The 16,391-nt window shown below is 42.9% G+C and overlaps 1 protein-coding gene across 1 annotated transcript in view; it reads left to right on the top strand.

Moving 5' to 3' along the window:
- Positions 1–16,391, top strand: part of COL28A1 (collagen type XXVIII alpha 1 chain) — a 312,775-nt gene that overhangs the window by 284,597 nt on the left and 11,787 nt on the right. The window contains exons 32-34 of the mRNA XM_033931029.1: positions 8,213–8,767; positions 11,610–11,782; positions 15,831–16,017. Of these exons, the coding sequence (XP_033786920.1) occupies positions 8,213–8,767; positions 11,610–11,782; positions 15,831–16,017 (915 nt within the window). The remainder of the gene's footprint in view (positions 1–8,212; positions 8,768–11,609; positions 11,783–15,830; positions 16,018–16,391) is intronic.

Here is a 16,391-nt window from a genome sequence, read left to right on the forward strand (position 1 = left end):
GGGCTAATGGCTCACCGAGACCAGCAGCAGTATCGGGAGCCCCTCCCTCGATCCAGCAGGGCACCTGATCACAGTTACACCCCTCCCCCGATCCAGCATGGGAGAACACTTTGAAAGAAGTGGGGCTAATGGCTCACCGAGACCAGCAGCAGTATCGGGAGCCCCTCCCTCGATCCAGCAGGGCACCTGATCACAGTTACACCCCTCCCCCGATCCAGCGGGGGAGAACACTTTGAAAGAAGTGGGGCTAATGGCTCACCGAGACCAGCAGCAGTATCGGGAGCCCCTCTCCAGCAGGGCACCTGATCAGTTACACCCCTCCCCCGATCCAGCAGGGGAGAACACTTTGAAAGAAGTGGGGCTAATGGCTCACCGAGACCAGCAGCAGTATCGGGAGCCCCTCTCCAGCAGGGCACCTGATCAGTTACACCCCTCCCCCGATCCAGCAGGGGAGAACACTTTGAAAGAAGTGGGGCTAATGGCTCACCGAGACCAGCAGCAGTATCGGGAGCCCCTCCCTCGATCCAGCAGGGCACCTGATCACAGTTACACCCCTCCCCCGATCCAGCAGGGGAGAACACTTTGAAAGAAGTGGGGCTAATGGCTCACCGAGACCAGCAGCAGTATCGGGAGCCCCTCCCTCGATCCAGCAGGGCACCTGATCAGTTACACCCCTCCCCCGATCCAGCAGGGGAGAACACTTTGAAAGAAGTGGGGCTAATGGCTCACCGAGACCAGCAGCAGTATCGGGAGCCCCTCCCTCGATCCAGCAGGGCACCTGATCACAGTTACACCCCTCCCCCGATCCAGCAGGGGAGAACACTTTGAAAGAAGTGGGGCTAATGGCTCACCGAGACCAGCAGCAGTATCGGGAGCCCCTCCCTCGATCCAGCAGGGCACCTGATCACAGTTACACCCCTCCCCCGATCCAGCAGGGGAGAACACTTTGAAAGAAGTGGGGCTAATGGCTCACCGAGACCAGCAGCAGTATCGGGAGCCCCTCCCTCGATCCAGCAGGGCACCTGATCACAGTTACACCCCTCCCCCGATCCAGCAGGGGAGAACACTTTGAAAGAAGTGGGGCTAATGGCTCACCGAGACCAGCAGCAGTATCGGGAACCCCTCTCCAGCAGGGCACCTGATCACAGTTACACCCCTCCCCCGATCCAGCAGGGGAGAACACTTTGAAAGAAGTGGGGCTAATGGCTCACCGAGACCAGCAGCAGTATCGGGAGCCCCTCCCTCGATCCAGCAGGGCACCTGATCAGTTACACCCCTCCCCCGATCCAGCAGGGGAGAACACTTTGAAAGAAGTGGGGCTAATGGCTCACCGAGACCAGCAGCAGTATCGGGAGCCCCTCCCTCGATCCAGCAGGGCACCTGATCACAGTTACACCCCTCCCCCGATCCAGCAGGGGAGAACACTTTGAAAGAAGTGGGGCTAATGGCTCACCGAGACCAGCAGCAGTATCGGGAACCCCTCTCCAGCAGGGCACCTGATCAGTTACACCCCTCCCCCGATCCAGCAGGGGAGAACACTTTAAATATATTTTTTTTATTTTTCTGTTGATACTTATTTTTTATCTCTATTTTTTATTTATTTTACTTATTCATTTTTAATTCTATCTTTAAATTTATTTATTCATTACTTGGTGGAATATTCATTTCTATCTCTATCTCTGTCTTTATATTTTATCTTTATTTTTCATAAATTGTCTCTTCAGGTACTTTAGTTAGATTGTGAGCCTTTGGGACAGTTAGGGAATTTCCAAGTACCTATCTTATTTATTTTTATTTATTGTATCTTTTAATGCATTCATTTTTGTAAACCGCTTAGAAACCTCACGGTTATTAGCGATATATAAGAATTAAATTAAATTAAAAATTATAGGGCCAGATTAAGTACCAAAGGAAATTATCTTAGGCTGGAACTAGATAAGAGAGAATAGTTGTTTTGATCTTACTGAAATTATCTGTGGACTTCAGCGCCATTGAAGACAAACAACAGTGGGAAACACCAGGCAGACGAGTGGGATAATGGCAGCAAAAGCTCTTTATTGTAGAATATCAATCAAGGAGCAGTCTTTGTCTCAGTGTGAGCCTTCATCAGATGTCTAAAACAATTGCAAAATAATAATAATGGAGAACAATATCTATATGGCAGTAAAAATAATAAAGAAGAAATAAAATATAGAAAGTAAGTAAGTATAGTAAGAATGAGCATGTAGTAAAAACTTAATATATACAAGATATGAATAAATAATAAATATTTAATAGAATATGTACAAGATATGAATAAATAATCAATATTCACCAGAATGTGGTTTACAATATTACATCGATAAAACAAGCAAGCAAGAAAGCAAGGGAAAAAGAGTGAGAGAAAAGTGGAAAACGTGAACATGAATTCTTTTATTCTGCAAAACAAGTGTTATATGTGAAAGATACATGACCGTGTAAAGGATGCAGTATTATGAAACACATAAACAGTGATGGATATGATCTTAATCATAAAACATGAATCATACAGAATATGATTCATAAAAAAGAGCCATCGCTAAAAGAAAATGTTGACCAGCAAACGTATAGGCAATGTGAGTTCCACAGGTAAAGAACTATCATTAGCTTTTACAAAGCAGTGGAAGAGGTTTCTATTGCAGATTGGCAAGGTAAATGCTCCGACGCTCATAGGCTTCCTATAAGCGTCGGAGCATCTAACTCAACTAAAACCCAAATATCCCTGGGGTTTTATATAGAAAACTACATGTGCATATCCATTCCATTTCCTCAGGCTCTTGTGGGAGTGTGAACTGCTAAGTGGTCATCACCCACCACTCTATCACCCCCAGGCACTTCTGATCTTCTTTCTTCTCCTTCAGCATCTGGCATTGCTAAAACAACACCAGGTTGTTTTTTTTTTTTAAAAAACACACTTCACTTACATACACTCACACAACCAGGCCCCTCCAGACACTTCTCTGGTAGCTAGCAGGTCTTCTCTGACCCCTCCCTGGACTTCTAGGTTTATGGGCAGCTTCCAGGACCATTACCAGTCATTCCGCTAGTCACTCACCAGTCTCCATCAGCCTACGACCTCGAACTCTGCCCTCTTGGGTTCCCATGGTCCTGGACACTCTTCATCAGTCCCACTGCTGGTCATCAAACTTGAGTACTCTCCAGGATGCATCGGGAAGGAGAAGGCCCACCATTTTGAAGAGGCAGGCCGGCCAACCAGAGGGAGTTGGTATCCTTCCAGCCAGCCTTATTTCAGAATGGTATGGGAGGGTATGTGTGTAGGGGTGTCGATATGGGATGTTGAGGTTTGGGGGGTGTCAGGGTGGGGTGTTGTAGTTTGGGGGAGGTGTTGGGGTCGGGGGGGGGGGGTGTTGGGAGATTGAAGGGACCTGCAGCAGGAAGGCGTGGGAATCCCTCCTGCCAATCTCGATTGGTGTGTGTGTGTCAGAGGTTCAGGGTGGGAGCTGGCAGCAGGAGGGAGTGGGCATCCCTTCTGCTGATTATGGGGGTGCATGTCGTGCGGGTCCTATGCCGCAGCCATCTGAGCTGATCACATCAGGGGTATTTTCCCCCCTGATAAACTGAGCCGGCAGGAGTCTCCGAAGCCCCAGTGTGGATTTTAGCCACAGTGGTAACAGCCCTGACGCTCATAGAATTCTGAGCATCAGAGCTGCTACCACCATAGCTGGCGCTAAAAAACGCTCCACAGTTTTGTAAAAGGGGGGATAAAATAGAAATACACAGATTCAACGCTCTAGCTCAGAGGTGCCCAAACTTTTTGAGCTTGTGAGCTACTTTAAAATGACCAAGTCAAAATGATCTAACAACAATAAAATTAAAAAACACAAAGCACACTATACGCTGAGAAAATGTTAATTATCATTCCTATTCTGGGTTTTTTTCAAAGAGGTCAAGGCAGATGACTCTATGCATTGTCACCTCAGTAACAACCATACAAAAATAGACAAATATACCCTCTATCCTTTTTATTAAACCACAATAGCAGTTTTTAGCGCAGGGAGCTGCGCTGAATGCCCAGCACTGCTCTTGACGCTCATAGGCTCCCTGCACTAAAAACCACTATTGCGGTTTAGTAAAAGGGGACCATATTGTAAAATATAGACAGCAGATATAAATTCTGAACTGTGCATAGTAAGTGAAGGGAAGTTTTCATTTCTGGGAATTTACCCAGTTAACTATTAAGTTATTTGGGCAAATTCCTTTGAAAACTGTGGTAATACTGCCTCCACTTTGCTAAATTTAAAATAAAATCATTTTTCCTACCTTGTCTGGTGATTTCATGAGTCTCTGGTTGCACTTTCTTCTTCTGACTGCATACAATCTTTCTTCCCTTCTTTCAGCCTGTATGCTTCCTCTCCTCCACACCTCATTCCCTCCCCCAACTTTTTCTTCCTCTCTTCATGCCCCCTTTCTTTTTTTCTGTTTCTCTTCTTTCCTTCTGTTTCCCTGCCTGCCCCCTTTCTTTCTTTCTCCCTGCCGTTCCCCAAGCCACTGCCACTGCCGCTGCCATCGGGGAACAGGACCCACCAATGGATAACAGGCCTCAAAGCCGACGCCGACGCATGCTCTCCCTGCTTCGGGCCGATCAGTCTTCCTCTTCCCGACGTCAATTCTGCTGTCGGAGAGGAAGTTCCACCCAGCCAGGCAGCGATTGGCTGGCCCGAACTTCCTCTCCGACTGCAGAATTGACGTCGGGGAGAGGAAGACTGATCGGCCCGATAGATTAGATCGCCAATACAAAGTGAGTCCCGGGTGATCGACTCACTTTGCCTTGGCGAGCTACTGGCGCCCCTGCCTTAGAACACTGCCTAGGACCCTGGGGGAGCCCGGGCCTCCTGTCAGCTCCGGGCCCCTGAATGCAGAACTGGTAGTACTGCCCTGATGGCGGCCCTGTGAATATCATTACTCTCCAGATAAATTGCCATTTCATCCACATATCACCCCGGCAACTATCCAAATCATGCTGAGGCACTGGAAGGATTTTCAATGGCACTATCCATATAGGACTCAATTCTGTACATGGCACCCAGATTTAGATGCCAAAAAAATGTGCATGGAGTGTTATTCTATAAATGGTGTTCTAAGTCGGGCACTGTTTATAGAATCTCACTTATCAGCAACTAAATCCCCATGCCTAAATTAGATGCATCCCCTGCAAAACCTAGAAATGCCCTGACTAGCCCTTGACTCTCTCAAAGGTCATACCCCCCTTTTGGATCTGTGCAGAATATTTATGCCCACATCTTTATAGAATAGCGACTATACGAATGCGCATGTAATTCTAATTGGTGCCAATAATTAGTTGTTAGCACCTAATTATCAGCACCAATTAGCTCGTCATCCAATTAAACGACTGGATTTGCACATGCAATTTTGAGCACTATACAGAATATAGAACTAGGGAAATAGTGCCACTGAAAATCCATGGATAATGGATAACAGCTGCCATTATTTAGATATGTGCTTTGAGTATGAGAGCCAAAGATTTTGTAGGGGGGTAAAGATCATGTGATAATGTCTTGTACTGTCCAGTTCTGGAGGTCACCCTTCCAAAAGAAGGCAATCCAGATGACTGAGAGATGAGTGAAACAAAAGACCAGTGGTACAGGGCATACTTACCAATCAAATATTTTGATGAAATGGATGCCCCTTGGTGTTTTCTAATTTCTTTTCCTTTCCTAGAGGCAAAATAAGTGTTTATCTGACAATAAGGGGGTAATTCTATAAGGAGATGCTTAAAATTAGGCAGTATGTATGTACATATATGACTAGAATTCCATCATATATATGTGTATATGTTCCAGTGGTATAGCCAAAGGTGAGCAGGGGCCCTTCAAGTTTCTCTTCAGGCCCATCCAGTAGTGACAAAACATTGATAATGTAGCTGGCAGGGATCAATCGGCCCCGCCAACTGAAGAGTCCTTTCTGGAGTCCCAAGCAGATTCATTCTCCTGCAGGCAGCAGCGCATTTCCAGCTGCCAATGCCAACACTCCCCCTCCCTCCTGGAAATACTCAGTTTATTTGTAACCCCTGTGCATTAAGGATGCCAGTTGAATGATGTGCTTGGTGGGGGGGGGGGGGGGGAGGAGTGCTGGTGTTGGCAGGTGAAAACACTGCTGCCTGCTGAAAGGATGAGTCTGCCCAGTACTCGTCCAGAAAAGATTCTTCAACCGGTGAGGCCCGGTGATCCCCACCAGCCAAAGTATTTATTTTTAATGTTTCAGGGGGGCAAGATGGGGCTAGGGGAGGGTGGAAAGAGTAGAAATGTGCGGGTCAGGCCCATCCAAAAATTGAAGTCCGGCTGCATTTCTAATGTGTTCACACATGCATGCGCCACTTTCTGACTTAGCCGCTATTCTGTAGCTATGCACAGATCATCAATGGCATGTATGTTTATTAAGAACTTTATATACAAAAAAAAAAATTAAATATTTGCATATTTGGAAGCGTATGAATTTACTTTATCAATAACTTTATATATAATAATTTTTACGGGGGAAATATGTTGATCTCATTATATATTGTAAAGACTTTAGGTGATGTATAAAGTGTAAAATGTATTCTTTTACTTGTATTCACTTAATGAAAGTATTAAAAATGAATAAAGATTATTAAAAAAAAAAAAAAAAAAAGAACTTTATATACCACATAACAGCCTAACAGGATCCAAGCGGTTTACAATACATAGTTCATATTCATCAAGAAAAGAACTCCATTAAAAATAGAAAAGGAAAGATTAAGAGCAAAAGTGATATTTTTTTTCATAAAATATCATAGCAAACATTTCAACAATAATAATTCTAATAGTAAAACAATAAAGTAATCAAATCTCAATGAACCATAATTAATACCTATAGCTAAAAATTATCCATTACAGAATTAATCATTACTTAAATGACGAATTAATCATTACATAAACACAGATCACAGTCCCAAACTCTGTTCTAAGTTGAGAAGGCCAATTGGAAAAAATGTGCTTTTAAAGTTTATATATGATTCTTTTCTCAAGTCTATGGGCAGATTATTCCATAACCGCAGAACTAAATAAAAGAATGCACCATCTCTAGTTGACGCAAGATGTGCCTTCTAAATGTGAGGGACAACTACCCTATTGATATTCAAAGATTGTAATAAACGCCGTGGGGCGTAAAATAGTACCAAATTTGAAAGATATGAAGGCTGTAGCTGAAATAATGCTCTATGTGCTAACATTAGGATCTTAAATTTGATCCTAAATTCCATTGGTAACCAATGGAATTTTAAACACAAAGGTGTCACATGATCATGACTAAATGCCCAGCCTAATAATCTAATTGTAGTATTCTACACTGTTTGTAAACACTTCAACTATCCTGACCCAATGCCTGCATATACTAAATTACCATACTCTAACTTTGACAATACAAAGGCATGAATTCATGTATGTACTTTGTAGGTGGGTGTTGACACGAATAGAGTCAAGATAGAGCATTTGTGAGATGCACCTTTACATGCTTAAATTATTAAATAGTATAATCTATGTGTGTGAGTGGGTGTCAGGTCAAAAGCGCGCCGGGACAAAGGCGCACCCAGATAATTGAGCGTAGCACGGAGGCGCGCGCCGCACAAAAGTACTGTTTTTACGGCTCCGACGGGGGGGGGCATGGGGGCCACTTTACTTAATAGAGATTGCGCCGCGTTGTGGGGGCGTTGTGAAGGGTGTGGGGGGTTGTAACCCCCCACATTTTACTGAAAACTTCACTTTTTCCCTGTTTTTAGGGAAAAAGTTAAGTTTACAGTAAAATGTGGAGGGTTACAACCCCCCAAACCCCCCCCCAATGCCGGCGCGATCTCTATTAAGTAAACTGGGGGGGGCTCCCCAACAAAACCCCCGTCGGAGCCCCTAAAAACTGTAATTTTCTTCAGCGCGCGCCTCCGTCTTGCGCTCAGTTGTCGGCGCGCACCTTTGTCTTTCGTGGGGTTGTCTATGAACCGTGTGAGTGTAATAGACATAAGTTTCTGTACCAAAATTATTCCTGAGTATTTGATCTGTTACATTAGTATACTATGAATAAAAGCGTCTACTTTTCCTTTATTGAATAGACGCCAAATAGGTACATTCTTGGTGCCTAATAATAGAAACACTTTTATAGAATTACCTTCTAAAGGTTTTTTTCTTCTTCAATTCTGTTTTAGGATGTGGAGTCGAATGTAAAGAAGCACCAGTAGAACTGGTCTTTGTGATTGATAGCTCAGAAAGTGTTGGGCCAGAAAACTTTCAAAGAATCAAAACCTTTGTGAAAGCACTCATTGACAGAGTAACCGTCAACCAGGTTACCACCCGTGTCGGAATTATAAACTTTAGCCATCAAGTGGAACTGTCCGCCACTTTGCAGCAATACTCCAGTAAAGAAGATGTCAAACATGCTGTTGAGCAAATGCAATATCTAGGTGAAGGCACCTTCACTGCTACAGCTCTAAATAAGGCCAATGAAGTGTTCGAGGCTGCTCGGCCTGAAGTGAGGAAAGTGGCCATTGTTATAACAGACGGGCAAGCTGATGTTCGCGACAAGCTGAATTTGGAATTGGTGGTGAGAGAGGCGCATGCTGCAAACATCGAGATGTTTGTAATTGGAGTGGTTAACATGAGTGACCCCAGCTTTCCGGAATTTCGCAATGAAATGTCTCTCATTGCGTCTGATCCAGATAGCGAGCATGTCTACCAAATTGATGACTTCTTCACCCTACCAGGCAAGTTGATTTGTATGACCTTTAAATCTCTGCTACAGATAATATTCAAACTTGGATCTCATTTTTGATGTCATGATTAGAATTCTTAATGAACTTGAATACTGGAGTTAATTGAAATCAACTGCAAGGGATATTCCATTCCATTCTGCTTAGACATACATGTCATACACCATCTGTCTATTAAAACTTTCTGTGTGACAAATGTTGCTGTAAACATATCGGGCCTGCTATTCAGAGTGATTTAAGTGGGCAAGAAGTTCTCCCGCTTGCTTAAAGCGCTTGCCACCACCTAAGTGGAGAGTGGCGCTGAATATCCCCTCAGACTGCCCAAATAAAAAGAGGACGGATCGGCGGCGAAGCTGGGGGTGGCACTTGCAAAGAACCCCAGGTTATGTAGATGCCGGCAGTATTCATTGCCACCACCCACATAGCTGAGTGGCTTGATTTAGGCAAATCGAAAGCTGACCTAAATCAGGCTACTCAACTATGCAGGTGCCGGCACCCGAATAACTGTTTTCTTGCAAAACAAAGTACCCCAAACTCCCTCCCTACTCCCCCAATTATGGTCCCTCTTTCATTCCTACCACCCACCCACAGCAAAACCCATTGTTTCCTCCTTCCTCCTCCTATTTATCATTTGTATAGCACTAAAAGATGTATGCAGCACTGTACATTTAACAAACAATAGATGGTCCTTGCTCAGAAGAGCTTACAATCTAATTTGGACAGACAGGACATCTCAGGTTGGGGAGATTCTGGTAGAGGAAATTATACATCGGGTATAGGTATCTGACAGCATTGAGTAGGAGTTAAGATTTGAAAGCAATATTTTAAAAAGTGAGATTTTAGCTTGGATTTGAATACTACTAGAGACGGAGATGACGTATTGATTCAGGCAGCCTGTTCCAGGCATACAGCAAGAAAGAAGGGATGGAGTCTGGAGTTGACAGTGGAGGAGGAGGAGATGGAGGAGAAGAGTGCAGATAAGAGGGATGTACCTGATAAACAGAGTTCACGAGGGGGGGGGGGGGAGTATAGGGAGAGATTAGTGAAAAGAGATATCGGGGGGGGGGCTACAGAGTGAATGCACTTGTAAGTCAGTAAGAGGAATTTGAATTGCATTCAGAAATGGATGGGGAGCCAATGAAGTGATTTGAGGAGAGGGTAATGTGGGAATAGCAGCTTTCATAGAATATTAGTCGTGCAGCAGCATTTGGAACGGATTGAAGAGGTGAGAGACGGATGCGCTGGAGGCTTGAGAGAAATACGGTTGAAGGAGTCTAAGTGTGAGGTGATGAGAGCATGGATAAGGGTTTTGGTAGTGTGTTCAAAGAGGAGAGGTTGGATTTTGGTAATATTATAGAGGAGGAAGTAACAGGTTTTGGTGGTTTATGGATTTGAGCAGAAAAAGGAAGAGAGGAGTCAAAGATTACGCCGAGATTGCAAGCTGATTAGTCAGGGAGGAGAAGAGTGTTATCCACTGAAACAGAGAACATTGTGCGGTCATTCTGGTAATTAAATATTTAATTACCAGAATGACCGCACAATGAATGTAATGGTGAAACCTATCTGTGTCAGTACTTGCCCCATCCTGAAGAAGATTTGAAACGCGTTGATGGAAGGCGGTACATTTAATATCTGACCATGACACTCAAAGCTAAGTGCTGTAAAATTCTTATAAATATGAATTACATTGGAAGGAAGAAGTGAATAAATGATAATAGGAATCATAGAGAAGTTTATTGAATTTAGTTTGCAAGAAAGATTTATAAACATAAGACTACCAGATAAAAAAGATAATCCCACGCTTTGGGTGAAGTCGGTGAGGAGTGCTGCTACTCTGACATGCTTTGTTTTGAGTGGCATTCTGAGATATCCCCAGCGTGTTATGATAATCTCTTTAATGCATGGTAAGCATTATTATTTTGGACTCTTCAGTACAGTCATCCCTTCTTATCCATGGGGGTTGGCTCCAGGATTCCCCACAGATACCAAAATCCAAGGATGCTCAAGTTCTCTTAATTCCCTCCTTCCCACCTTCCACCTCCCTCCACCCCCTACCCTCACATGATCTGGCAGCTCACAGCTTGCTTGCTTTCTCAGGTCCCGTGAACACGGTGTAACTTTGCATCCAATCTTCGGCCCTGCAGAAATAGCAGCAGCTCTATTCAAAAGCTGTGGCCTGCACCATGCCTTTCCCTCTGACCCAGCCCACCTCTTCTAACACAGCTTCCTGTGCAGGCCAGGTTGAAGAGAAAAGTCCAGTGCAGGCTGCAGCCTTTGAGTATAGCTGCTGCTGTTGATACAGTCTCGAAGACAGGATGCAAAGTTATATCGGGTGCAGGGGTCCTGAGAGACAGAGTCCGCGGTTGGTTGAATCCAGGGATACGGAGGGCCAGTTATACTATTAGAGATGGAGGGGTCTTTAAACTCTCTAATAACTGATATCACAGATAGTGTTTTTTCTCTGAAGATTTTCTTGGGTAACAAGAACAAAGACCTAAAACCACAATAACTTTGTTAAAGAGTTAAAGTTGAGATATCCTCCTCCCTCCTCCCGATATACATATTTAAGTAGCAACTCCATTTTATTTTACATGGTCTTAATATATTTGGTGGTGCAAAAGAGATAAGTATATCTCTAGAGCTTTATTTCTGTACTTATGTAAAAAAAAAAAAAAAAAAAAAAGGAGCACATTAATTTTCCAGCTGTTCAAGTATTGTTCTTTTCATTTGTCCATGTTTTTAGTATAGACATTATATAGGTAATCTTTTTTTGTTTGTTATAACCATCATTTAGATTCATATACACTAACCTTAATATGTTATTGGGCCTTTTTAGCTCTGGAAAATAAACTCCTCCCAAAAATCTGTGAGAAAAACTTAAGCTCATATATCAGCTTAGTTCTCAGTTCATCCCATCAGCCTGGATTTTTAAAGCCTGATGTTGATGGGCTGCCTGTTGGAACGCCAGCTCCTATTGTCCACCTACCATTGAATAAAACAATTGACTCGGTAAGTGGCAGTGAATGACTACATTTTTATATCATTTAATTTCATTGATATTGAATAAAATAGGGTACATTTAAAATATATATACATAGGTAAATAGAAATTTATGCAAGCAAACTGGTTGTTTGAAAAATGTCCTCCCTCAATATAGCTAAAAGCATGCATGTGATGCAACAATATACATCAACAAGGCTGTTAAGAACTTCCCAAAGCAACTGAAGACCTGCATTAAAGCTATGGGTAGACATATTGGCCCTGACTACCGATGTAGGGGCTTAACTTAATTTTATTTTAATTGGTTCATTGGCACTGATAATTGAAAGCGCCATTAAAAACCAAGTTAAAAACAATTTCAAAAAAATTAATTACCCAGTAGGCACTCACCACCTCACGGGTAGGCATCTACACTGAGGTGACTACCTGAAAAGCAGGCATGGTTAGGAATGGAGTTTGGGCATGATTTGAGTTAGGCGCCAGTATTTTAGGCCAAGAAAACCCATAGAAACATGATGGCAAACCAAGGCCAAATGGCCTATCTAGTCTACCCATCTGCAACATCCACTAACTCCTCCTCTCCATAAGAGATCCAATATGTCTGTCTCATGCTTTCTTGAATTCAGACAGTCTGTGCCTCCATCACCTCTACCAGGAGACTATTCCACGCATCTTCCAATCTTTCTGTAAAAAAGTATTTCTTTAGATTATTACTGAATTTATCACCTCTATCCTATGCCCTCTAATTCCGGAGCTTCCGTTCAGTTGAAAGAGACTCACCTCATGTGCATTTATGTCACATAGGTATTTAAACATCTCTATCATATCTCCCCTCTCCTGCCTTTCTTCCAAAGTATACTTATTGAGAACTTTAAGTCTGTCCCCATATGCCTTATAACAAACATCACCGACCATTTCAGTAGCCTTCCTCTGGACCGACTTCATCCTGTTTATATATGTTTGAAGGTGCAGTCTCCAGAATTGTACACAAATATTCTAAATGAGGTCTCACCAGAGTATTATACAAGGCTACTGGCCATACCTCTCCCTATGCACCCAAGAATCCTTCTAGCTTTTGCTATGACCTTTTCAATCTGTTTAGCTACCTTAAAATCGCCACATACCACCACACCCAAGTACCGCTCCTTTCATGCACAAAAGTTCTTCACCCCCTAAACTGTACCATTCCCTTGGGTTTTTGCAGCCCAAATGCATGACCTTGCATTCCTTAGCATTAAATTTTAGCTGCAAAATTTCAGACAATTATTCAAGCTTCATTAAGTCCTTCCTCATGTTATCCACACAATTGTTTACCTTTATTTTAGCTAGCTCCTCATGAACACAACCTCTGAAAATCAATCAGGGGTCTACCACTCCACCATCCCTATCCGCATTTGTCTTCTGTGGTCCCGCTCCCAGATCTCCAGCCATGAACACAGAATAGCGATTTTTACTGCTTGCAGAGACTCTCGGCGTGACACATCATCTGTTTGGTTTTATATTATCCTTTTCAATACTTGTTGTGACATATGTTTTTACCTTTACTTACCATGGACCCCTGATGAAGGTTGTCCGAAACACGGACCGTGTTGGGTCCCCTGTTTGGTAAAAAGGTTTTATATATAGTTTGTTTGTCACAATAAAATTCGCCTACATCATTGTACACATCTGCAGTTTTGGTTTGTTAGCATCAGAGCATTTACCATGCTGGCTCACACTAAAAACCTCTCGTGCAGCTTGATAAAAGGGGGCCCTTATTTTTTTCAGTTATATTTCCCTGTCTTCCTCTTTCTGTGATCTTTTGTAGTTTATGAAAGCTAATCTCTTTTTCCTTACTTTCTCAGCTACTACTTTTGAGAACCAAAGTGGCCTTCTTACTTTTGCTTACTTTCTTTACAAAATGGTTTGTGCCCTTAATAATAGCTCCTTTCAGTTTTGCCCACTGCTTTCCTACTTCTTCCAGATGTTCCCATCCAGATAACAATTTCTTGACGTAATCCGCCCATTTGAACAAAGTTTTTGGTTTGTTTTTTTAAGTCTAGAACCTTCGCTTTCAAATGAGCCCTCTCTAAACCTGTCTTAATATTAAATCACACCATGCTCACCACTATAACATCAGAAACACTTTCCCCGTTTGTAAGCACTAGGTCCAGTATGACCGCATGCCACGTGGGGTCCACCACCAACCGCTGAAACAGTTCTCCATGCAAGGAATCCAGGATCTCCTTACTTCTAGGAGACCCCGCAATAGGGATATTTCAATCAACATCTGGCATATTAAAGTCACCTATTAGTAGTTCTTCCCCCTTTACAGCTATATTTTGAATGTCTTTACTTAAATCTCTGTCCACTTCTGTCTGCTAAGGAGGCCTGTATATCACACCAATGTAAATTCCCTTTCCAGACTGACCCACAGTTGCTCTTCCTTACCCTGCAGATCCTGTAATTGTGTGGCTTTAATATGATCTTTAACATATGTAATGTAATGTAATTAATTTCTTATATACCGCTACATCCGTTAGGTTCTAAGCGGTTTACAGAAAATATACATTAAGATTAGAAATAAGAAAGGTACTTGAAAAAAACATATAACGCCAATCCCCCTCATGTTCTTCCTACCCTGTCTTTCCTGAACAGATTATAAGCCTGGCTTAATGTACCGGTGCCTAACTTGATTTAGATGCGCTAGACACAATTCTACAAATGATGTCTAACTTTGAATGACATATGGTAGGTGCCGTTTTCATAGGTGCCTACCGAATTAGGTGCTGCTTACAGAATCAGGCCCTTTGAGCATTCACAGTGATTGCAAAATTCTGACACACTGTTAACTGTCACACACAGGGCAGGATTAATTTGTCAAGGGCCCCTGGGCACACAAGTACAGTGGGCCCCCTGCCTCACCCCGCCCCACTATGCGCACAGGCAGAAAGAGGAAGCTGCGTCAGAGGGAAGCTTTGGGCAAGCAGCACCGCTTGCACAATTACAGTTCCTGTTGCCTTTCTTACCCGCGTTGCTTGCTTGTCAATGTTGATGGCCTCCTTCATCGGGCTCCCCCTGACCATTTCGAGCCCTAGGCACGTGCCTACTTGGCCTATTGATTAATCCTGCCCTGGTCAACCAATAAACACAGAAGAAACCACCTTTTCAGGATAAAAGCACAAACAAGAAGTAGTAAAGGCGACCAATAGTACTGAATACTTTAATCCATCAATTGAAAGACTTGACATGTTAGTGTTTCGGAACCTAAGGCCTGCCATCAGGAGTCTCAGGTTCTTGAATGGTAAAGATCAAACCACTGTTTCTTCAATGCTAACGATTTAGCAGGCCGGCAAACACAAAATAAAGCCTAGTGAAACTGTGTATGTATATCAATCTTAGATCTTGCTTTTAAAAAAATCCAAAACACGAGTGTGCAGTCTAGATGCAAGGCATCTATCTTTTGACTATTTTGGAAGCTGACTGGGATCTGTACGCCAGCCTCAGTCCTGGCAGTAGGTTTCTGGTGTTGAACTCCTGTGGTAAACATTTGTTTAAAGCCCTACATTGCTGTGGGGTAGCTAATAGGCTCTTTAGCATGCTAGTTAATAATATGCTATATGCTACTGTCTACCATCTCAGTACAGAAACCATTTTAACAATCAGCAGCCATTAATGAGCAAGTAAGCTCTCATTAAGGGTGCACTGCAGGGGCTGTGATAGCTTTCTGTATTGGCCCCATTGTTTATATAATACATGAACATTCATATCTGCTCCTATTAGCCAGTTGAAAAGCAAAGAAATTCAGAATGTAATGTTTATCCAGTTAACTCCTGAAGACTTTTGAGTGTTTGCCCCTTAGGTTTCTAATTTCAGCTGAAAATAGGTAAATAGTTTAAAAAAAACGGAGGTCCTGAATTTAGGCACCTATTAGCCTCACAAAAGCAAAGGTTAACAAAGAAGTTGCAAGTCATACTTTTTTATTAGGTCAACATGTGCTCTTTTGGATAGCTTTCAATAGTTGTATTGAGACCTTATTAAAATGTTGATCCTTTTCTGTACAATATTTCCTGTGTAGTTTAGCTCACCAGAGTATAACATTGAGGCAAAGCAGCACCAGTTCTCCCCGTATGTCCTTGGTCCAACTGCATCTTTGAAAGGTGATCAAGAGAAGCAGTCACCGTTCATTCATTCTCTTCCTGGGAAACATGAAGCTTCCAAAATAAGGACTTTTAGTCCACCTTTAGATATTGCAGCTCATCAAGGTAGGTAATAACTAGTATGAGACCATATACTTAAAAACCTAAGTTTAAGAAGCATGATATCATTATTTGTACACTTTCCTAGATGATGTATATCCTCCATGTAGAGAAGATTTAAACTTGAGCACACAATATATATATATATATATATATATATACAGTGTTCCCCGCTCATTCGCGGTTCATGAATCGCAGACTTGCTCATTCACAGTCTGCTCCGACTGCCTCTTCCTGTAGTGTAAGTTGGGCTATACCAATCAGGAGCTGCGTGTCAAAGCAGCTCCTGATTGGTGTAGCCCGACTTTACTATAGGAAGAGGCGGTCGGAGCAGACCGCGAGTGATTTTCTTCACCCACTGGTGCTCCAGCTGCCCTCTC

This window comes from Geotrypetes seraphini, chromosome 2 (assembly GCF_902459505.1).
Source record: "Geotrypetes seraphini chromosome 2, aGeoSer1.1, whole genome shotgun sequence".
NCBI lineage: Eukaryota > Metazoa > Chordata > Amphibia > Gymnophiona > Dermophiidae > Geotrypetes > Geotrypetes seraphini.